This window comes from Ornithorhynchus anatinus, chromosome 7, assembly GCF_004115215.2.
Source record: "Ornithorhynchus anatinus isolate Pmale09 chromosome 7, mOrnAna1.pri.v4, whole genome shotgun sequence".
Lineage (NCBI taxonomy): Eukaryota > Metazoa > Chordata > Mammalia > Monotremata > Ornithorhynchidae > Ornithorhynchus > Ornithorhynchus anatinus.
In genome coordinates, this window is record NC_041734.1 from 56,965,395 (window position 1) to 56,988,702 (window position 23,308).

General features: G+C 39.7%; 1 protein-coding gene across 2 annotated transcripts in view; it reads right to left on the bottom strand.

Moving 5' to 3' along the window:
* The window catches only part of CTTNBP2NL (CTTNBP2 N-terminal like), a 49,257-nt gene that overhangs the window by 16,327 nt on the left and 9,622 nt on the right, over positions 1 to 23,308 (bottom strand). For both annotated transcript variants that reach the window (XM_029069119.1, XM_001508181.5), the window contains exon 2: positions 16,175 to 16,282. In XM_029069119.1, coding sequence (XP_028924952.1) covers positions 16,175 to 16,273 — 99 coding nt within the window. In that variant the 5' untranslated portion in view covers positions 16,274 to 16,282. The remainder of the gene's footprint in view (positions 1 to 16,174; positions 16,283 to 23,308) is intronic.

The following is a 23,308-nucleotide window of genomic DNA, read 5'->3' on the forward strand; positions in this document are numbered from 1 at the left end:
ACAGCTCTCTAATTCAGGACCTAACTCCATGTCTGACTAAATAGGAAATAGCCTGAATACAAGCAGTCCTCAGATTTATGACTCAATTTGGTCCTGAAAACTGCTTTTAAGTCAGAAGGTTGAAAGTCAGAACCAATTTTCACATAGAATGTTACAGATGAGGGTTGTTGGTTTCTGAATTAAGGCCAGACAACCTATTTTTACAAAAATTGTGTACTCAGTCAATTACTGCTGAGTAATATAGCTGCATTAATGTACTTAAATCAATCATATTTATTGAGCACTAAATGCAGAACACTATACTAAGCACCTGGTAGAGTACACCCATATAACAGATACATACCCTGCCCTCAACGAGCTTACAGTCTAGAAGGAGAGACATATTAATATAAATATATAAAATTACAGATATGTGCATAGGTGCTGTGGGACTGGGTGGAGTGATGAATAAAGGAAGCAAGTCAGTGCGATGCAAAAGGGAGAGGGAGAAGAGGTTAGGAAGGCTGAGTCAGGGAAGATTTCTTGGAGGAGATGTGTCTTCAATAAGGCAATTGTCTGTCAGATATGGAGAGGGAAGGTGTTCCAGACCAGAGGCAGAACATGGGTGAGGGGTCGGTGGCGAGGTAAAGTGAGAAGGTTAGCAATAGAGGAACCAAGTGTGTGGGCTGAGTTGAAGTAAGAGAGTAACGAAGTGAGACAGGAGGGGGCAAAGTGATTGAATGCTTTAAGGTCGATGGTAAGGAGTTTCTGCTTGATGTGGAGGTGAATGGGCAAGCACTGGAAGTTCTTGAGGAGTGGGCAAACATGGCCTAAATATTTTTGTAGGAAAATGATTTGGGCAGCAGAGTGAAATATGGCCTGGAGGATAAGGTAGGTAATAAGGAAGGATAGGGTAAATGCTTGGACTACTGTGGTAGCAGTTTAGATGGAGAGGAAAGGGTGGATTTTAGAGATGTTGTGAAATAGGTTTTGTTATTGTTTCTCCACAGCTCCTGTGGGTTCCCTCCCTTCTTATACCACCTGTGTGGAGGAGCTAATGCCATAAAGGAGGCTACTCTTGTAAAGTCAATACAGCATATATCAATCAATCGATGGTATTTATTGAGTGCTTCCTGTGTAGAGAGCACTGAACTAAACGTTTGGGAAACTGCAATCCAACAGAGTTGGTAGAAGTGTTCCCTGGCCACAAGGAGCTTACAGTCCATGGGAATGTAAATTTAGAAATAAGGGCCAAAAGCATCTGAAGGACTGCATATATGTTGAGGAAAATACGTTGGCTGATCTGTTAACTGATGCAGTTTAATAAATAGTAACGCTTACATAATACTTTCAAAAATACGAGGCAGCTATAGATCTATACATCCTTTATTTTTGATATTTGAAAGGAAGGTAAACTGATATTTACTAGGTATTTTACACTGTCAAAAGTGTTGTACTTTACAGGTTCTTGCCTATCTTTAAGTTAGGTTTTTCAGTTAAACATTATGGGAGCAGCAATTATTTTTAATTTGGGGAATTTTGGGGGGGTAAAAAGAAGTTAAGAATTTTCAAATATTTTGGCTTTAACATTTATTTTTATGTGTGTAGGGATATAAAAATAGGGTCAAATTTCATAAAAACCCCAACAATCCACACCCTAACTGAATGTAACTGAAAACCTTGCTCCTGCTTGCAGCAAGGGAAGTTCGGAGTGAAAGTGAACTAGCAACCAAAGTGAACTAAGAATCAAAAGAAAAGGAAGGAATCCAAGAGTAAGTTTACAAGTCCTTTGATCTGTCAAAGCCAGAGGCTACAGGAGTTTCCATAAAGATTCATTTACATTTCTAGGCGAACGAGAGAGAACCTGCACATTGTAGGTATTTAATAAACACTATGCCCAGTAGTAATAGTATTTATTAAGCGCAAAACATTGCATTAAGTGCTGAGAAAGAGTATACAGGTGGGAATTAGACACTAAGCAGGAATTGTGATCAGTATTATTACTGCCCTATTCAACAATGCTTAAGACCAATTGAAATAAGGGTGAAAGTGCCAGAATTTGATAACACAAATAAATGGGGAAGGGATCTGGAAAAGAAAACTTCACAGGGGTCAACTGTCCACTCAGCATAAAAAAGCAGCAGCCCCAATCCACAAACACATGTCCTATTGTTACTTAATCGTTATTCACACAATAGCTTGAAAGTTCAAAGCAAAGGGGAATACAATTTACTTGATCAGAGCTTTAAGAGTCTGTTACTTTACATATGTATAGAATGGGAAGGAAAAGGCCTACCCTGGAAATGGGTTGTGGCAGATAAATAGGACTATCAGCAGTTCAATGAATCACAGGAAACACCACAGGGATGATTGTTTGCGCCGATAGGAAGATGAAAAAAATCTAGAAAACCCAAACAATTGCCTCTGAAGTATTACACAATAGGGAACCAAGCCCATTGACTGACAACTGGAGCTCTCAGTAATTTGAAATGCTAAAACTTTTTTATGCTATTTAAGAGGTTTTGCATTTTTCATTGTTTACTGTTCTTAAAATTTAATCTTTAAATACACATTCCACCCTCCCCCTTCCACCCTACTGGGTTTAAGTTCCTTGAGGGCAGGAGAGCTTATCTTTAATACATTCCTTGTCATCTCCCGGCATTTGAAAAAGTACTTCCTGCAAAGTCCGTGCTTTAGCAAATGATTGATTTTGATGATAAAAGCGATCCTCAAACATTTTTCTTGGCTCCATTGTTAAATGGATTTCATATTCCTTCACTGCCAGGCAATCAAGAAAAAAAGGGGTTCTATTTCAGACTCTAAAAAACTTGACCATGGTGAATGCTCTGGGTTGGCATTTCCTGGAGGGTTCGCCTCATCTTTTCCATAGTTTTTGTTGCAGTTAGATTTACGGGGCTCAGGGACAGAAGATGCTGCTAAAGATGAGGGCACAAAGGCTGGGGTATCTGGGATTTAGCAGATAGAAAAGGAACGGTGGCGGGGGTTGGGGGAGAGTAGGAATCTGAGGAGGAAGAAAGTAAAGAATCACTGTGTTTGGATTAAGATTGAAGAGGGACATTTTAATACATTAAAATGGTCCTTGGACCAAAAGTTGGGAACCAATATTATAATTTGCTTTCATGAATCCATAAAAATGGAGATAGAAGCAATAATTACTATATCACTATTATAAAACAGCAAGGACCTTTCAAAAAGTTATCTAAACAAACTTCACAAATCATTCTGACCCTCATTTCCATTTGTTAGGTATACTGAAGCAGGGATCATCAATATGTCAATGAATACTGTTTGATTTTTGGAATGAAAATAATTTCCTAGTGAAAAAAGACTAGCTCTCTGACATAATAATACTGCAGATGTTGAAAAAAAATCTAAAGCAGCTATTTCCTGTCTAAAGTACATATTGTTCTTCCTTGCTGCTTTTCGTGGTTTGAAAATAATATCCTCGATTCTAGGAAGACAGGCAAACTGTACGGTGAACATCACTTATCCAAGTGGATGGGTAGGCGTTGGACTGACGCACTTAACTGATATGCTCCATGCAGCTTGCCCTTCCTCACATTCAATCCACCTGTCATCATTCCTCATCCCCTTCAAATAATAATGATGATGGTATTTGTTAAGCATTCATTATGTGCCAAGCATTGTTCTAAGCTCTGGGGTAGATGCAAGTTAATCAAGTTGGACACAGACTCTTTCCCACATGGGGGTCACACTCTTAATCCCCATTTTACAGATGAGGTAACTGAGGCCCAGAGAAGTTAAGTGACTTGCCCAAGGTCACACAGCAGACATATGGTGGAGTCCGGATTAGAACTCTGGTCCTTCTGACTACCAGGCCCATGTTCTATCTACTAAGCTATGCTGCTTCTCTAATAATTATGGTACTTCTTGAGCTCTTACTATGTGTTAAGCACTGTTCTAAGTGCTGGGTTAGATACAAGTTTATCAGGTTGGACACAGTACCTGTCCCACATGAGGCTCACAGCCTTAGTCCTTATTTTACAGATGAGGGAACTGATGCCCAGAGAAGTGAAATGACTTGCCTAAGGTCACAAAGCAGACAAGTGGCAGAGCCAGGATTAGAATCTAGGTCTCTTTGACTCCATGCCCATGCTCTATCCACTAAGCCACACTGCTTCTTTCCTAAAGTCACCTCTCCTAGGAGGCTTTCCCTTACTAATTTCTACTTTCCTGGTTATGTCATCCTACCAACCAGCCTAGCATTTATATGAATGTTGGTATACTTAATCCCTTGATTATTTTTACTTTTGTTGCTCAAATGTAGCTATGATTTCCCCCTTAGTCCAGTCTGTCTCCCTACCATTAGATTGTAAGGATCAGGTGTTCTTTTACTATATGCTTCCTAATACTAGTGCAATGAATGCCTTCCTCATAAGAAGTGTCTCATAAATACTAGTGCTATACTGATTAGATATATGCATACACATATGTACATAAACACACACATACTCAAACCCAAACTATTACACAATTTTCTATTTCTTTTCATTTACGTTGTGATGCTTTCTCCAGTTTAATTCAGAAAGCGGCTGGGCCTGCCCCGTCCAAATTCAATGGGGGACTATAATTCTTCCTGAAAAGTGTAAATTTTAGTTTAAGAATATTCGGTGTTTAAGGCTATCCGGTCACACAGTCTGCAAGGAGCCATCAACTGGATTGCTCAATTTCTATTTTGTTCGAAATGCACAGACAACTTGGAGGAAGTACTAAATGTTAACTGGTACACAGTTGCTAACTACCATGGAGATGACTTGCTCACAGAGACTCATACTCAAGAAGAATTGCAAAATTAGCAAAGTGCCCTGAACTGACACAGATTGAGGTTATATTGAATCTGCAGCCTAAAAGCTCTACACACCAAGATTTTCAGAGTTTAATGTTTTTACTGAATTCTGCTACCTCGGCAACTCATAATGCTCACCCTATCAAGCAGAAACCTCTCACGAATGGCTTTCAGGCATTTTAAAGTAGGCTTTCTCCCTCCTACTTATCCACTCTCTTCTCCCATTACACCCCTACACACTCTCTCTCACACACACACACACACACACTCTTTCTCTCACACTCATACTAAAGTTTCTCTTTCTGTCAGTTTCTCTGTCTCTCCTGCCTCTTGCTCATGCTCTCCCTCCTGTCTGGAATTCTCTCCCCCATCACATCTGACAGACCACTACTTGCCTCATCTTCAAAGTCCTTATGAAATCTCATCTCCTCCAAGAGGCTTTCCCTGATTAATTTTCTCTTCTCCCCAACTCTCTCCCAAGCACTCAATACCATGCTCTACAAACAGCTAGTGCTCAATAAATACTGCTGATTGATAAGACCAGGACCTAGCATAGAAAACATGTTCCTGAGCAGTTTGACTTAGAGGTGATGTTAAATATATTCAAAACGAAATGGCAAAGCAAAATTACCAATCAAGTCATAGGAAGCACTCATTTCTCATATCCTGAGGTATCAGCTCAAGTAGAGTTTTCTTTCATGTTCAAATATATGTCATTTCTGATGATGAGATTCTGTGTGTGTGTATGCACCCACGTGTGGGTGCGTATGTGTGTCCACATGTTTCTCTCTGATGGCTTTTAACCATCCACAGTGAAGATTTCTGATTTCAACAAATTCAGTTGGGGTCTAAGTTCCATTTAAAATTTCCTCCAATAGGCAACCAGTGTGCTATTAGGCTATGACTTTATTCCTGTGGATAAAATGAACTTTATAGTGACCATTAGCAGAAGGCAGATGTCTGAAGTGCAAAACACTGTTAACTGAGGTGGGAGGGAGGGGGAATTGCATGTAAATAGTATAGATGAACCTCAAATAGCACGTTATTTAAAATACTTATATTAAGCATAACATTGCTCCCGGAAACACCCATGATTTACTGAGGATGTGGACTCTCAAATTTACCCCTCAAAATGATTGCCACCAGGTCTCAAAACCCATCCTCAGAGGGGTTGCCTGTTCCCTGAAGCCTTATGGATGGATTCCTTGAAGAAGGGCTTATTCCATTTATGCATTTTTGGTTTATATTTATGACTTCCCTTCATTTTCATCAGGTGTATTCACTTTGTGTCATTCAGTCTCACCCATTATATTATAAATTGTAAAGTTTTTGAGGGCAGGGATGGTGTGTGCTAGGCTTAGTGCATTATTATTAGTATTGTTTTGTTAAGTGATTACTATGCGTCGAGCACAGTTCTAAGTGCTAGAGTATATACAAGTTAAACAGATTGAACACAGTCCCTGATCCACATAGGGCTCACAGTCTAAATAGGATTTAATCCTCATTTTACAGTTGAGGAAACTGAGGCACAGAAGTTTAGTGACTTGCCCAAGGCCAAACAGCAGACACGTGATGGAGGTGGGATTAGGTCCTCACTCCCAGGCCCATGCTCCTTCCACTAGGCTATGCTGCTTCTCAGATTCAGAATTCTCCTAAGCTCCTAGTAAAGAGCTCTCTGTACAAGGCATATCTCCTCCAAGAGGCCTTCTCTAAGCCCTCTCTTTTCTTTTTTTTCCACTCCCTTTTGCATTACCCTGATTTGCTCCCTTTATTCATTCTCTCCCCCCCCTCCACCAAGGCCCACAGCACTTATGTACATATCTGTAATTTATTTATACTGATGTCCATCTCCACCTCTAAACTGTAAGCTCCTTGTGGACAGGGAATGTGTCTGTTATATTGTACTCTCCCAAGGTCTTAGTACAGTGGTCCGCACACTGTAAGTACTAAAAAAAATACAAATGACTAACCCGCATACAGTAGGTAGTCGGTAAACACTAATAAATGAATGCTGCTCATTTGCTGCAGCTCCTCTGAAGGTTTAAAACATGATCCTGATTAACCTGGCCCTCTTCCAGCACTGACCTCTGAGGAGAAGCAGCATTGTTCAAGCCTGGAAGTCAGAAGGACCTGGTTCCGTCCCTTGTCTGCTGTGGGAAAGTCACTTAATGTCTCTGGGCCTCAATTACCTTATCTGTAAAATGGAGATTAAGGCTGTGCGCCCCAGGTGAGACAAGGACTGTGTCCACCCTGGTTAGCTTGTATGTACCCCAGCACTTAAAATAGTGCCTGGCACACAGTACGTACTTAAATACCATTAAAAAATATATGAGACAGTTACTGGGAAACCACCAATATTCTAGACTTCTAGCCTGCCCCATGTCAAACTGTGTCTTCTGAATCACTGAATCTAGGGGACAGAGTGAGGTTCAAGTCCCTTCTTGCCCCTTTGTGAAATCCTAATTTAATTTTCCATTGACTCAGTGATTCAGAGGACACAATTTCTTAAAATGACATTTTCCCAGAATTGATGACTACAGTGTGTGAGTTTTGATGATAAAAACCCTAATATGTGAAGTTACCCCTGCATATGCGAGATCTACATTCAGGCTAGATCCACTAGACTGTAAGCACCTGGAGGACAGGGATCCAACTCTGTTGTACCGTTTCTTCCCAAGTGCTTAGTACAATGTGATGCACACAGTAAGCATTCAATAAATATCTTTGATTGTTTGAATCACTATTAACTACTGGGGGTATTTTAAAAAAATAGAATTTTCTATGTGGAAAGTATTTATATGGAAGATAAGATTTTGAGTTGTTCAGGGGAGTTTAGGGAAAAGAGGGAGGGAGAGACACAGTCAGAGAAAGAGAACGAGAAAGAGAGAGTTTGGAGGGGATAGAAAAGCACAGAGAAACACACAAAAAGAGCTTTTTTGCCAGAGAAACCCTTAAGTTTTCCCTAGAGAATCTCCTAAGCTTTTCTATGTTGACTATTTCCTCACAAATGCAATCCCTGTTTTCCTCTTCTAAATGCCCTCTTTCACTAAAAGTTTTCAGCAGTAGCAATACAAGGCATTTCCTTCTGTTTTCCAATTGTCTTTACACCTGGCTTAACTTTCAGGATTTGGGAGTAATCTCTTTCTATTTATGGGGGTCCATGGAAAAGATCTCTGAATAAGCAAAAAACCACAAGATTAAACCATGAAAGGAAGATGTAATAAGGGGAAGTGGAAGAACTGGGATAAGCCATTTCCCCTTTTAAATTGCTGAGTTTCAAACTGAACAAATGTATTGGAATCCCCCACCAATCTAATCTGTTCTGTCGCACCGCCTTATCTTCTGGAGAACTGGAAGTTCTTTAAATAGCAATCATGCAAGCTGGACTTCCATATTTTTTTCAACAGCCATAGAAAAACAAGACAGACAGATGTCTGCTAAATAAGGGATGTGCTCTTGTTCAGGCCCTTCAAACTTGAATCCTGAGGGCAGCAGTTCCCGATGAGAATGATGAAATTGCAACTAGTTGAAGGGGAAACAGGCACTAGATGACAAATAGCTTTATTTAGGAACTGGATGGCTTATTCTACATTTTCAGTACACTGCAAGTTCCTTGTGGGCTGGGATGGGCCTATCTCTTTGTATTGTACTCTCCCAAGCGTTTAGTACAGAGCACTCTCTGTACATAGTAAGCGCTCAATAAATACCATTGATTGATCGATAGTCTCCTAAGCACTTAGCGCTCTGCACACATACAATAAGGGCTCAATAAATACCACTGATGAAAGGGACCTATTGCTTCTCTTCACAAAGCCAAGCAACACAATCAGTAGATGTTTAAACATTAAGTCAGTCATAGGGAATAGCTGCAAATTTGCTAAATTCTTACTTAAATACTTGTGAGGAGGCTAGGGTAGTAGTCAAGCTGGTACTGGGTCAATGGTTAATGATGATGAGATCCAGTTGGTTAGTGTCTAAGTTGGTGAGTGTGGGAGACGGGGGCATCCAAGGATCTGAGGAGTGGGCAGAAGTGGCAGCTGGGGGATCACTGGGAACACCCACGAGGATCCTGAAGGCTCCCAAGATCAGTGTAGAGGAAGAGAGAAGGAGACAAAGCTACCCAAACCAGTTTTGAACTAAGTTAAAACTTTCCATGAGTCTTTTTTATAAAAGAAATCTTCACATTACTGGTGGGGGGGGAGGGGGAACTCAGCCCTGCTACTTGGTAACATAAACCTCTGCTTACTTTGATGGCTTTTAATCACATCATATTTCAAAATACCAGCACTGGACCTAAAAGATGATTTGCTCAAAGCTGTTTCAACTGTATTAAACATCCTTGGTGTTGACAGCAAACAAGAGAAACATAATACACTGTAGGTCAGCAGTGGGCCACAGATGAAAAAAACATGATCTGGATGAGAACAGATGACCAAAAAAACATTCTCATAACTGGAATGGTGAGCAAGGGACAGCAGGGGCTGAGGTATCCTGGTCGCTGTGGCAATATAATGCTTTTCATCCTCAGCTAGCTTTTCACCATGAGGTGCATAGCAAGTAATGAAGAGAAACATGTGGCCTGAAAACCGCGGAGTTTAGCCACAGTTCGGCCACCGCTGCTATAGATACAAGAAAGGGTTTGTCGTGCTTTACGTAGCAAGGCAATGTACAATATTTGCTTTTGGAGGAGTTCTGAATGTGACCAGATGTAAGGTTTGAAACACCCTAGGCAACTTCTATAAATACATACACACATGCAAGCTCTGACTGAATTGCCAAAGCTCCAAGGTTCTGAGAAAGGATACTTTGTATTAAGTAATAAAGTAGGTCAGTCTATTTTGACTAATATTTCCTGAACTGTGATATATGAACACTAAAATCTATTCAAAAGGTTTTTTTTCCACATTACTTTACTTTGCTCTTAAAAGAGCTGCAGTGATCTAACTCGGTGTGTGCTTTTTATTTTAAATGTGTAAATCACAGTATAAAAATACAAGATTATTTTAAAACAAATTAGGATCTGAGATTTTCTTCAAGCAAACACTGTGCTAAAGTCTATATTCCATTGTACAACAAGAGATGAAGCCTGCATTTTTTCCTCAGTGTTCTTTCTTACAAAAAACATTTAGATAAATCAGCAAGTTTGCAAGTGGAAAAAAGTTTTAATTCCTGAAATTTCATAAATTTGATAGAATAGTAACCATTTTCCCCAGTAAAGATTTTAAAATCTAAAAAGCGCATTTATGCCAGGAATTTTTTGGCTGAAAAAATTCCCCAATACTTGCTTTAATTGCAACCACAATTTTTCTATTCCTCAACTGCTTTCCAATTTTAAATCTAAACAATTTTGTGATTCTTTTCCTCAAGCAACTAACTGCTAACATGGTGACTGGCTTTTGCCATATGACAAAATTAGGGAAACATTTCCACCATGCAACAGGAAGTTTAGCTTCTAAGAATGAGCAGTAGGGAATGGCGGGGGAAAGGCCAAAGATTCAAGCTACCTTTTGGGCAAAACTCAGGACATAAATCCACGAGAGAGATTTTAACTTGAACTCAGAGTTCTCTAAGAATCCTTCTATTCTCTGATTTTCCCTTCTTTACATAAAGAAAAAGAAATAGGCTTTCAGTGTACTTGAGGAAAAGAATTCAAGACTGTTAATTTCATTTAAAAGGGTGCAGCCCTTCCCCAATTTATAGTTGCAGGTGTGAGCCAAAGAAATTCTTAATGAACATGCGTCTGTCTCCAAGTGAGCACCTACATTAAAGTTGTGTAGTGAAGAAGTTAACTAAAATGGGCATAACTGATCATTAAAATAATTTATGAAATAAAAATCTGTGCAGCGGTCTCAGCTAGGTGCTATTTAAATTCCTATTTGTCACGTCTCACTTCTTTTGCAAATTTTAAAATAATACATCACCAGGCATTTTTTTTAAACTTCCTCTGAAATAACAGTCATAAATCACTGAGGGAGGAAATTTACTGGATTGGGTTGGATCTACTAAGGCAGAGTGAAGCCATTTCTCTCCTTTTACCTGGAATTTCTGTAATAGGAGATGTGGTTTTTGCCTAAAATGAACTAGATAGAGGGAAAACCCTCTCTAGTCTTTACTGCTCCAGTTAGAAAGGCTCCCATCTCCATACTCTGGCTCAGGTAGGAGTCCGAGATTCTCTATACTCTTTTATAATTCTCTTCTTCAAATCCCATTTCCTGGTGATTGGCTTGGATATATGACCTCACTTTGGAGGATTGCACTTTCTCAAGTACAGTTCTAAAGTCCAGCCAGATGGTTACCGTGTCAATTTTTTGTCCACTCAAATCCTCTTGGTGTTCATCCCAAGTCACGTTGAACTTTGAATTACAGTGACACCACCACCATAAAAATCAAAGCAAATTCAAGTAAGGAAGGAAAATTCACGGCTTCTGTAATAGTAAAACTTCAGATTTAAGAACACCCAAAGGCGCTAGTTTTCTCCTTGCTACTCCAAATCCCTCACAGGAAAAATTTCTGAAAGATTCTTAAAGTGTAACAAAAAAGCAGGTACTGTTCTATTAGGAAGAGAAAAAGTGAAAAAAGTGAAATGTTTTCCCTTTCCTATGGATATAATGGCTTCTCTCTTGGATTTCTTCATCTGTTCATCAAGATCTGTGCTATACTATGCTTAGTTACACATTTCTCCCTTTATCTTCGACTTTGTTGTGTGAGGGAACTCAAAGCTCCCAAGTGTTTAGTTACATGCTCTTCCCTCAATACCTGAGGTTCTCCATAACTGCTACTAATGAGGATGATGATGGCAGGGGTCCCCAACAAGGGTGGGAAGAGGATTTGACTGAGATACAGAGATTTTAGAATACAACAAAGCTGATCTATAAATATAAATTTACACCCAGCACCTGCTCAGGGACTGTCATCAAAGTTTTTGATAAAAACAAGGCTTATTAGTGATCTACTGTTCCCTTAGACATTGTGGAGTTATTTAATTTCACACAATCAATCACTGTTACATCATGAGGGTCTGAGTGCAAAGGATTCTACTAAACATTTGGGGAACACAAGAGAAGCAAGGCACATATTCCTGCTTTCAAGGAATTACAATCTTTATGGAACAGATACAAGCTATTTACAAATAGTGGGAGCAGAACAAGACATAACAGGAAGTAGTACAAATATATCAGGATGAATAAATAAAACAGCTAAATAAACCAAATATACAACTAAAAATACCCACATGTACAAATTACCCATTAAAGCCCTCCAATAATTGCCCATTTCCCTTGGCATCAAGCCAAGATTCCCTATCACTGGCTTCAAGGCTCTCCACCTTTCTTATCGGCTCTCTTCACCTGTATTTCTCCATCTGCACTCTTTGCTTTTGCCAACCCACCTCCTGTCAGTACCTCACATCTGTCTTAACCACATCTGACCCATGGCTCATGTTGTCCCTAGCACCTGGAATTCCCTTCCTCCCCAAATCTGCCAGACCTCAACCCTCCCCACCTTCAAAGCCTTCCTAAATTCTACCTCCTCCAACAAATCTTCCCCATCTAATCCATCAGCCCCTCAAATCTTATCAAAATTCATGCAACTTTAGCATTTATGCACTTATTTAGTTAGGCCCAATCTCAACAATTGCCAGTATAGGTACACATTCAATTGATTATTCAATTTTTCATTCAATTTTATTTACTTTGATTCCCTTGCTCTGAATATTTCTCTATCCAGCTTTCCCATTGGAGTACAAACTTGTCTTAGTAGACATGTGTCTTTTGCTTTTGTTTTACTTCCCAAGTACTTCCCAAGGGTTTGCAATAAGTACCATTAATGTCATTATGACTACAGATATATAAATTCTGAAAATGGGAATAAAAAATGTGTTAAGGGTGGGTGTTGTGTTAACATGCCTGGACTGCTGTGAATTAACTGGTAAAAGATAATTGGAAGAGGTGAGATTTTAGGAAAGCTGTGATCTGGTAGACTTGAAGTAGTGGGAAGGAATTCCAGACCCAAGGAACAGCATGACAAAGGGATTGGAGAATAAAGAGTGAGGTGCAGTTAGGAAGGTATTAGGGAGGTGGTGAAGAGTACTGATATGTAATATAGAGAGAGCTGGTGAACAGCCTTGAAATCAATGGTAAGGAGCTTCTATTTCATGTAGAGAGGGATCTGGGTAATCTCTGGAGAGTTTTGAGGAAGAGGGAGATGTGGCACTTCAGAAAGCATGTAGCAGCATGTAGTATAATCTGAAGGGAGGAGAAGAGACTGGGAGGCAGGGAGGTCAGGGAGGATGATGATACAGAAGTTGATGTATGATAACAGGTTAGAGCAGGTGGTAGCCATTTGGGTGGAGAAAAAGGGCTGGAGCCAGGAAATGTTGTGCTGGAAGAATCAGCAAGGTTTAGCAGTTGACTGAATGTCAATCAATGGGTTATTCAATTAAGGGTATTTATTGGGTGATTACTATGTGCTTAGCACTGCATTAAGGCTTGGGAGAGTACAGTATAATAGAATTGGTAGACAAGATCCCTCCCCTCAAGGAATTTACAATCTACAGGGGGACACATAATAAATTAAAGATAGGGGAAGCAGCAGTGAATATGAATAAGCATATAAGTGCTAAGTGGATGGAGATAGGGTTCCTAACAAAGAGGCTACTAAGGGAGTGGATTCTGTGCTGAAAGAAAATAAAGTTCAAGGGATGGGAGGAGAAACAAAATAGAAGTTTCCTTAAGGAGGTACAAAAATTATCAGTATATCAAAAATGAAGACTTTTGAGACGTAATTAAAGAGGTAAAGAGAGGGAAAAAAATGATCACCTCATTCACTCAGGCAGTAAATAATAATAATAATAATAATGTTGGTATTTGTTAAGTGCTTACTATGTGTAGAGCACTGTTCTAAGCGCTGGGGGAGATACAGTATAATCAGGTTGTCCCACGTGGGGCTCACAGCCTTCATCCCCATTTTACAGATGAGGTAACTGAGGCACAGAGAAGTGACTTGCTCAAAGTCACAGAGCTGACAAGTGGCAGAGCTCCATAACGGGTAATTATTCAAAATATTGAAAGTTGAACTTCACAGCCAATATTACAATTCCTACATGTAAGAAAACAAACAATGAAAAAAACCCCACATATTAGGTCAGATCTCATTGCAACTCAGAGAACCCCGAATGGCAGTTGTCTTGCTGCATGAATTGAAAACAAACTTTGAAACCAGTTGCCAGTTATTTTATCTAAAAATAGACTGTTTAAAGTGTGTCACTTTTGGCAAGGCTATTCATTTCATTCATTCTCAATTCATTTTAAGCCTGAGGAGATAAAGTTATCACCTACAGCCTGCATGCAGACTAAATACATGATTTGCAGTTGACATGGAATGTCTCCCATATCACAATGCTCCCTTAATTATAGTAGTTTCTCCAGTTTCTTGTTCTACTTGCCAGTAGCTGCCTATAGTAAAACAGACTCTTGCAACCAAAAAAAAATAATGAAACATGCCCAATAACCACTTAAAAACATCTATAAAGACTAGAACCAGAGGGTGTATAAAGCACAGCACAGACTGTAAACTTTAACAATTCATAAGCCTTGCTTTGAAGTAGAATGGAAGGCTTTGAAAGTGGCCAAGAGGACATGGATTTGGTCTAGCCTTGGAACTTTATTCTCTATATTTTAAAGGACAGGTAAATTCAGTTTATCAGACTGCTTAAGGCAAAAGGGCTGTACACACAAATCATAACTTTCAGTTTATAATCATTTTCCCACATAACCTCAAAAAGTTGAACTTTAAAATATGGGAACATTGAGTTTTTGATTTTTAGATGATTCAAAACCAATATGCTCACAGAGCACACAATTATTCTTTGCACTCACCAGTACTCACTAGAAGCCTCCAAATAGTGCACAACAGATTGGGACAGTAAAAAATGTGACAATCCACTATGCATAATCATTATCAGTATTTATTTGGTATGTACTGTACGCAAGAGCCAAAGTAGAAGATGTGGCCTTTGACCTTAAGGAGCTTTAAAATTTAATGGGGGAAGACATATAGACAAAAATTATATATATACACATACACTGAGATCAACTGGTAAAAGCAAAAAAAAAAATGAGTGAATAAATGGAACAGTAATACACCTCAAAGCATAAATCAAAGGAAGAATCAAAAGCATCTGAGGTGTAATGAGGGAATGTAAAACAAGGCTGAAGAGAAATAAGACAATCTGCCTTCTTAAACTTTATCCACTTCTCCAGCAAAAATGCCTTCAATTATTAGACTGAACTAGAGTCTTGTGCATGAATGAAATGACCATACTTACCAGACAAACACAATTATATTTAAGTCCCTGCAAATTAGTTAGCAGTAAAATGAAACATCTAATTGCCCTGAAACTAGTCATACATCCACCTATCAATTCATTTAGTTTATGCAGCCAGCCAAAAAGAAGTTCTGATCACACTAGAAGTAAAAAGTAAACATTTTTTCTAGGATGATTATAATTTTAGAGCCATCTAGGAAAGGATTACATTATCACAGTTAAGACCAAAACAACTAGACTGTAAGGGAATGTAGGCAGGGAATGTGTCACTATCTCAGTTATACTGAACTCCCCCAGGCTCTTAGAATGGTGCTCTGCACAAAGTAAGTGCTCAATAAATATTATTGATTGACTTAATCCCAAGGCACCCCCATTGGGAGTGGTAGAGGGACAGAGAAAACACTGCTTTCAGTATGGCCTGTTCTTCAGTGGGCAATATGATTAGACTGTAAGCCCGTCAAACGGCGGGACTGTATCTGTTGCCGACTTGTTCATCCCAAGCGCTTAGTACAGTGCTCTGCACATAGTAAGCGCTCAATAAATACTATTGAATGAATGAATGAATATGTGTTGCCAGAGGGGGAATGAGAGATTCACCTTTGTTGCTCTAAAGAATATTTTTAATAAAAGAGACAGAAAACTTTATATGAATTATCATGAAGTGCCAATATAAATAATTCTTTAATTCCACAAGGGATCAAAATAATTTTGACAATATGAAATGATGCATATCCTGTTCTTGCACACACTTTTTAAAATACTGTACTTCGGGATGTATATCAAAATATGCCTGTCAATACTGAAGGAAAAAATAAAACACTTGGGTATCAACTCCTCCCTCCAGATACTCAATGGTAATTGCCCGAATGGGCGTTTGGCATGAATAACCATGGCACTACTTACTCTCCTTTGTGAAACTAACTCCTGAAAGAGTCATCGGCTAAATGTATCTACTGAGTAATCTTGTACTCTGCAAATGGGAAGGTAACCAGACTCTGATTTCTTTCTGCACACTGGGCTCCGTTCTCATACCCATGACCTACCTTTAAAGCTTCGATGACAAGATCTCTGGCTTCCAGTTCTCCTTCCAGAATGCTGAAGAGTGTCAGTAGTTCCGGTTTGCTGAGTTTTTCCAGATTCATCCTGAATGCCTGAAACAAGGGCAACAGTCAACATCACAAGCAGAACACCTGGTTCAACATAGTTCAAACAGCAGTAATGACACTAAAAAACAGCTCTATTAAGAAAGGGTACCCTTAATTTGAAAGTATCAATACATCAGGTTTTCATCACTAATTGTTTAGCAACAGAAAAAAAACCATTTTCTTCATGGTTTTTATTGCCAGTTACAAAGATGGTTTGTCAACTTTCTTTCCTCCTCAGAGTTAAATGAATACCCCAAAGGGGTATGTATTTGGGTGTCTAGGAGAGCAAATAGCTCTTTTATTCAGAGGACAACAAAAAGACCCTGCAACTCAGCACAGGATGTGTTAGCAACTGAATAGATCATCCATCTCAGATGAGAGGGCTAGCTTAGAGTACTTGGAAAAGAATGCAGAATTAGGGAGATGCTGAGAGTCATTAGGGAGCCAGGAAGCCAACGACTGTTCGTCTTCTAACAAGAGGACAGAACCCCAGAGGAAATGTCCAGAATTATCCTGTATGGCACTCGGATCCTAGTCAGCCAGCAGGGAAGCTCACTCAGGGCAAAGGAACCAGGCTGGGAACAAAGGATCCATGGGGGATGTAATCCTGGAGCCTGAGAGGGTTGAGACTGTCTCTTAGGGGGTTCATTTGATTGCATATCTGGGAACCCTACAGCTCCCTGAAACATGGGCTCCTCTATTACACAGTATTACCAAATCGAATCTCATCTATGACAACTGTGTTGGGGACCACTATTGGATAGGGATTCCTTCAAGGGTCACTAACTTGGCATCACAATTCAGAATCTTATGATGGCCAGTTGTCTGAAAGGGAAAAACAGTTCTCTTTCTTATATACTATGCCATATATGCAGTTCACTTAATCAAGGACTTCTACTTTCAATTTTGAAATGATGACCTAAAAATATGTTTAGGCAGCCTAATTGGCCAGTTCACCACAAACTGAATTTTTCTGGCCCAGGAATTCAAATCTCTGCTTTTCTGCACCATTTGAAATATGTTACATGGCATCTTGTATGGCACAGGCTCAACCTTTTCCATGAGATTAATTCCACACAAACCACACAGAGACCAAAATGAGATGGCTACACAATCTCTGAGGGTCCTCCATACCACAGTGGTTTGTAAGAGACAATTATAATGGTCTGCAAGAGGGCTTGAACAAATATCTTCAAAAAATAGCAAATGCTGTTTTTCCCCTCTACTTGATTGGTTCTTTCTGAATAGTAGTAGATCTTCCCTTCCATAAATTGCTACCTCAAAATCACCTAATACTGACGACTGACAAAACGTTAATTGACACCTATAGTCTACCTACTGCCACCAGGTGCGGTTGACCACGTAAAAAAATGCAACACCATATTGCTCTGCTAGATTATGTTTTAAGGCATGTTGCAGATACCCATTTTTCACTGCACTGGTAAAATCGATTTAACATAAATCTGTAGCAAAGTTTCTTCACTTGTGAATTCAGCACAGTGAAGGTATGTATTTTTTGGGGGGGTTAGGAAACTGCTATTCCAGTATAACTTTTAAATTCTAAAGTAAGTCTTCCCTCTTCTGTCCTTTCCATATTTCTGGAGAGAATCCTAAAAATAGTTTACCTAGATCTGACAAGGATAAGGATCAGTCAATTGATTGTATTTACTGAGCATTTACTATGTGCAGAGTGCTGAAGTACAATACTGCAGAGTTGGTAGACATGTTCCTTGTCCACAAGGATCTTACAGTTTAGAGGGGGAGACAGAATAAATTATGGATAATAAGTAAAATAAATTATGGATGTGTACATAAGGGCTAAGGGGCTGAAGGTGGAGCGAAAAAAGGGTACAAATCCAAGTGCGAGGGCGACAGAAGGGAGAGGGAGTAGGGGAATTGAGGGCTTAGTCGGGGAAGGTCTCTTGGAGGAGACGGGATTTTAATAGGAGTTTGAAGGTGGGGAGAGTGATGGTTTTGTCAGACATGATAGGGGAGGGAATTCCAGCCCAGAGGCTGGACATACTAGAATTAAAGCCCCGATCATTCTTCTTAAAAACCGTTCAGTCCATGTTTTCCACTCTTTAAGAACCTCCAGTGGTTGTATATCCACCTTTGCACCAAACAGAAACTCTTTACCATTGGCTTTAACGCACTCAATCACCTTGCCCCCTTCTATCTTACTTTGCTGTTTTCCTACAGCACACTCACTTGGCTCCTCTAACACCGTACTTCAATCTCATCGTTCAAGGATCTGGAATACTACCTCTAATGGACCTTTGATGGCTGAAAGTCAAAACAGGGAGATGGGTGAAGGCAATTCAGGACAAAGCATTGAAGGGAGAGGGAAGGGCATTTCCTTATATTGTACTCCCAAGTGTTCAATGTTCTGCACAAAGGAAGCATTCAATAAAAACCAGTGATTGACTGACTGTTGAAGAGAGAGTATAGTTAGTGGTGATAGCATTGTGACCTACTGGATAGACCCAGGGAGTCCAAAGGGCCTGGGTTCTAAACCCAGCTCTGCCACCTGTCTGCTGTATGACCTTGGGCAAGTCACTTCACTTTCTTTGTGCCTCAGTTACCTCATCTGTAAAATGGGGATTAAGACTGTGAACCCCATGTGGGACAGGGACTGGGTCCAACCCGATTAGCCTGTATCTACCCTAGCACTTGGTACAGTGCCTGGCACAAAGTAAGTGCTTAACAAATACCATTTGAAAAAAGTAATATGAGTCTATCTTACCATATTACGGTAAAAATGAAAGCACTTCCAGGATCATTTCAATCATATATTAGCTATACTTTAGACAGAAAAAAATGGCATCGTTTGCTCTTGGTGTGAAAACTAATACACTTACTTATTGTCTGTGCACTTGGTAAAGTGATGCTGATAACATAGAGAGAATAACTGGTTCTCTAAGTAGAAACTGTCCAGTATATGAGAAATACTAGAAATTGGGACTCATTTTCTAGCATGGTGGTTAGGAAGCTTTTCAAACTACTCCGATTCTAAGCTAGCTGGTGCCATTTCAATACTGAGGGAACAGCTGCAACAGCTGGAGCATTCTACGTCAATTAAATACTACTACTTTGTCTTTTTTGTCAGAAAAGATATCTACAAAATACAAAAATAGAAAGAAAGAAATCCTATCCAGAACACACAGGTGTACCTCCCACTATCTCCCCTTCTAGACTGGACTGTAAACTCACTGTGGTCAGGGAATGTGTTTGTTTATTCTTATACTGTACTCTTCCACATGCTTAGTACAGTGCTCTGCACACAGTAAGCACTCAATAAATCCAACTGAATGAATGAATCTCCTTCATATTGGACATACAGTAAGGACTGCATTTGAAAGCTCTTAGCATTATTATCTAATCTAAATGTATTATCACTTGGCATTAATGCTTCTGCCTTAAATAACAATGAAAAATGATAGTTATTACTTTTTTCAGGACAGCTGTGAATTTCCTTAGCTGGGAGTTCCTGAGGCTGACAGGTTCATCATATACTGTGACCTAAAGTGGAAGCATCATTTAAGGTCTTTATGCAATTGTGTTTTTGTGTAAATTGCAAGGTAACCATCCATTCTAAAGACTGTCAGCAAAGTCTGTTCACAACCTTGCATAAAGGGCAAATTTACTGTCAAGGGGACATGTGCAACTTTATCACCACAATATTTGGTAAACCTATAAAAGCCAAGTTTCATTATTTCACATGAGTCCAGAGAGTTGAAGGGTGATGTCGGCAATACAGAGCAGAAAACAGCTAGTGTTTGAAGCAGAAACTGTCTACTATGGGGAAAAATATCAAGAAATTGGACATTGCTATTGCAGCTATATTTGCCTCTAAGATTTCCAGTACCAATTCAATACTGATAGGACAACAAAGTTGGCTTTTAAATATCCTAAAAATTGAACACAGCAGTACTCACTGACTTTATAATCCTGAATTAACAAATGTGCTTTTGTTTGAAATTTCCATGACTTGCCTGTAGTGTGCTCAGAAATTTTTTAAAAATGCTATAGCTACAAGAGAACTTTTAAAACTGCCAAATTAATGTATGGAAAAATCTCACGAAAAAAAATCTGCTTTCCTACGCAGGCTATGACTAATTAGTTCCTGGCATATGTGGTGCCATTATGGGTCAGTCCAAAGGTACTGCCTGCCTGGTTGGCAACAGAAAAGTTGTGATGGCTGCCTGATTTGACAGTCATCCTAATGGTTAGAGATGCGTCACTGAATATTACCCTCTACTATTTCTAACAGTCCCACTTAGTCCCACAAGCATTTAGTACAGTGGTCTGCATATAGTAAGCTCTTAATAAATATGATTGATTGAATGAAGGACCTTGCATTGATTCAGTAGTTTCAAACCTGCCCCACCCCCCAGCCACCACCCCATCTCTTGCCCCTAATGACCTAACCACATATTTTACTGACAAAACTGAAACCATCAGGCATTATCTCCCTAAAATATTTCCAACTCCTCTTCAGTCCCCCCACTCCGTCCTTCTCAACTCTCTTTGACTCTCCCAGTATTCCCAGCAGTTTCAAGAAGAGATCGTTCAATTCCTCTCAAAAATCTATCCCTTTCACCTGGGCTTCTGACCCCATCCCTTACCACTTTCTTAAAACTCTTGTCCTTTCTTTTCTCCTCTCCCTGACTGTCAACTGTTACCCTCCCCCACTGCTTTTTAACATGTTGTCTCCCCTATCCTAAAAAAACCCTTCCTTGATCCCTCCAATTATCAACCTATCTCACTCCTACTGCTTCCTGAGGTAATACCAGTTGACCACCAGTGAGTGAAGTGTTGGGTTTTTTTTTTTTTTTACTATTATTTGCTTTGGTACTGGCACCTTTAAGCTTCAGTGAGTGTCCTCACTACCTGGTCTTGAGGGAGACAGTGACCAATTCTGTGTTTTCTCTGTCCTCACCCCTCATGATTTGGAAAGCTGTAATCATGCTTCCTTAGTCTTTATCTTTCCAGACAGCCTATTGTCCTATGCCAACTTCTCCCTCCCCCAATCATCATAGTTACACATCTCAAACTCTTATGAGTTTGAACCATGGTTTGACCTGGTGATAACTCTCTACCTTCTGTTTTCTAATTTCTTCTTGATAGAAGGGGACAGCAATGCTTTTTTCAATTAGGTACCTTTTATTTGAAAATAAATGACTCATTGGTGAAGCAGTGTGACCTAGTGGAAAAAGCACAGTGTTGGGAGTCAGAGGACTTGGGTTTTAATCCTGGTTCATTCGTTCATTCAATCATATTTATTGAGGGCTTACTGTGTGCAGAGCACTGTAGTAAGTGCTTGGGAGAGTACTATATAACTATAAACAAATACATTCTCTGCCCATAATCCTGGTTCTGCAACTTGTCTGCTTTGTGAACTTGGGCAAATGACCTAAGTTCTCTGTGCTTCAGTTTTTTCATCTACAAAATGGGGATTCAATACTTGTTCTTCTTCCTACTCGGACTGTGAGTTCCCTATGGGAGAAGGAACTGTGTCTGAACTACTTGGATCTACCCCAGCGTATAGAACAGTGCCTGACACATAGTAAACATTTTTAAAAAATCATTATTATTGGTACACTCACTTCACTGGGACAATGACAGTGTTGAAGTGACAGACAGCCTGAGCTATAACCCCACAGTGTTTTGGGCAGGAAGAGTAGTCCTAGCTAGTCTTTTGAAAAGAATCAGTGAAGGTATCAGTGTGGTGACATCTTTTGCCACCTAAAAGGTTTTGGATGGAGGCTGGACACTGGCTGGGTGTTGGTGGGGAGGGTGAGGTAGGTGAGGAACTGGGCCTTGGCCACTGGGGAGCTCATGGTGTGAACAGGGTGGGCTGAAGCTTGAGCTCATTGGAGAAAGGACAGTGGGAAATTTGGAGCTATGGCAGTAACCCAGATACTTGTGTGGAGGGGGCACACGTGGTCCTGTGGGACGGTCAATCAATCAGTCGATGGTATTTATTGAGCGCTCTGTATTAAGTACTTGGGAAAGCACAACACACTAGAGTGTGTACATAAGATCCCAGCCCAGAGAGAGCTTATAGTCCACAGGGGGAGATAGATATTAAAATTAATTTCTAAAAGGGGAGACTGTAAAGTATATCAATATATGCATAAATGCTATGAGCTTGGGGGAGTATTAAAGAAATTACGGGGTACACATCCAAGTACATAATGAACACAGAGGGGAGGCAGGAAAGAGAACTGCGTGATTAGTTCAGAAGGCCTCTTGGAGGAGATGTGATTTTAGAAAGGTTTTGGAAGGTGGAGAGAGTGGGTCTTGGGTGTGAAGTGGGAGTTCCAGGCCAGAGGAAGAAAGGAATTAGGCAAGTGAGCAGATGGTTTCTTGAGGGGGCATAGGGGCTACTTGTTTTCAGTCCAATGACGACCAAACGGAAAGCAGTGAAGAACAGTGAGGAGGTTCCTCCTTTTGAACTTTTACTTCCTCTTCCTTCCTCTCTTTCTCCTTCCACTTCTTCTCCTGCCCCTTAAAGCTCCAGCCCTAAAATGAAAACTGGCACCACTGACTGTTGGCCTGGTTTTATAACTAATGTACAAAACCAAAATCGATGCTGTAGAAAACCAAACCACAAAAAATGGTTTTTCTTTTTATTGACTATACTAGACTGAAATTAAATGCTCAATTTAACTACCTTAAACTTTTAAGGCACAACAAGCATAGGGGATATGAGATAGTGTCAATCAATCATATTTATTGAGTGTTTATTGTGTGTAGAGCACTAAACTAAGCATTTGAGAGAGTACCACACAATATAACAGACACATTTCCTGCCCCCAATGAGCTTATATCATTCATTTTGACACAGACTGTTACCATCATGTTTAGGTGTTATCTATAGAACGTCTATAAATCTGAAATATATTCCTGTTATAATGCCTCAAAGATGTAATTCCTGATGTGCTCAAGTGTCAATGCAGCTACATCAGATTCTCAGATATCATTTTAAGAACTGCGTTATCTTTCAAGAATAGAAAAGCTACCCATTTC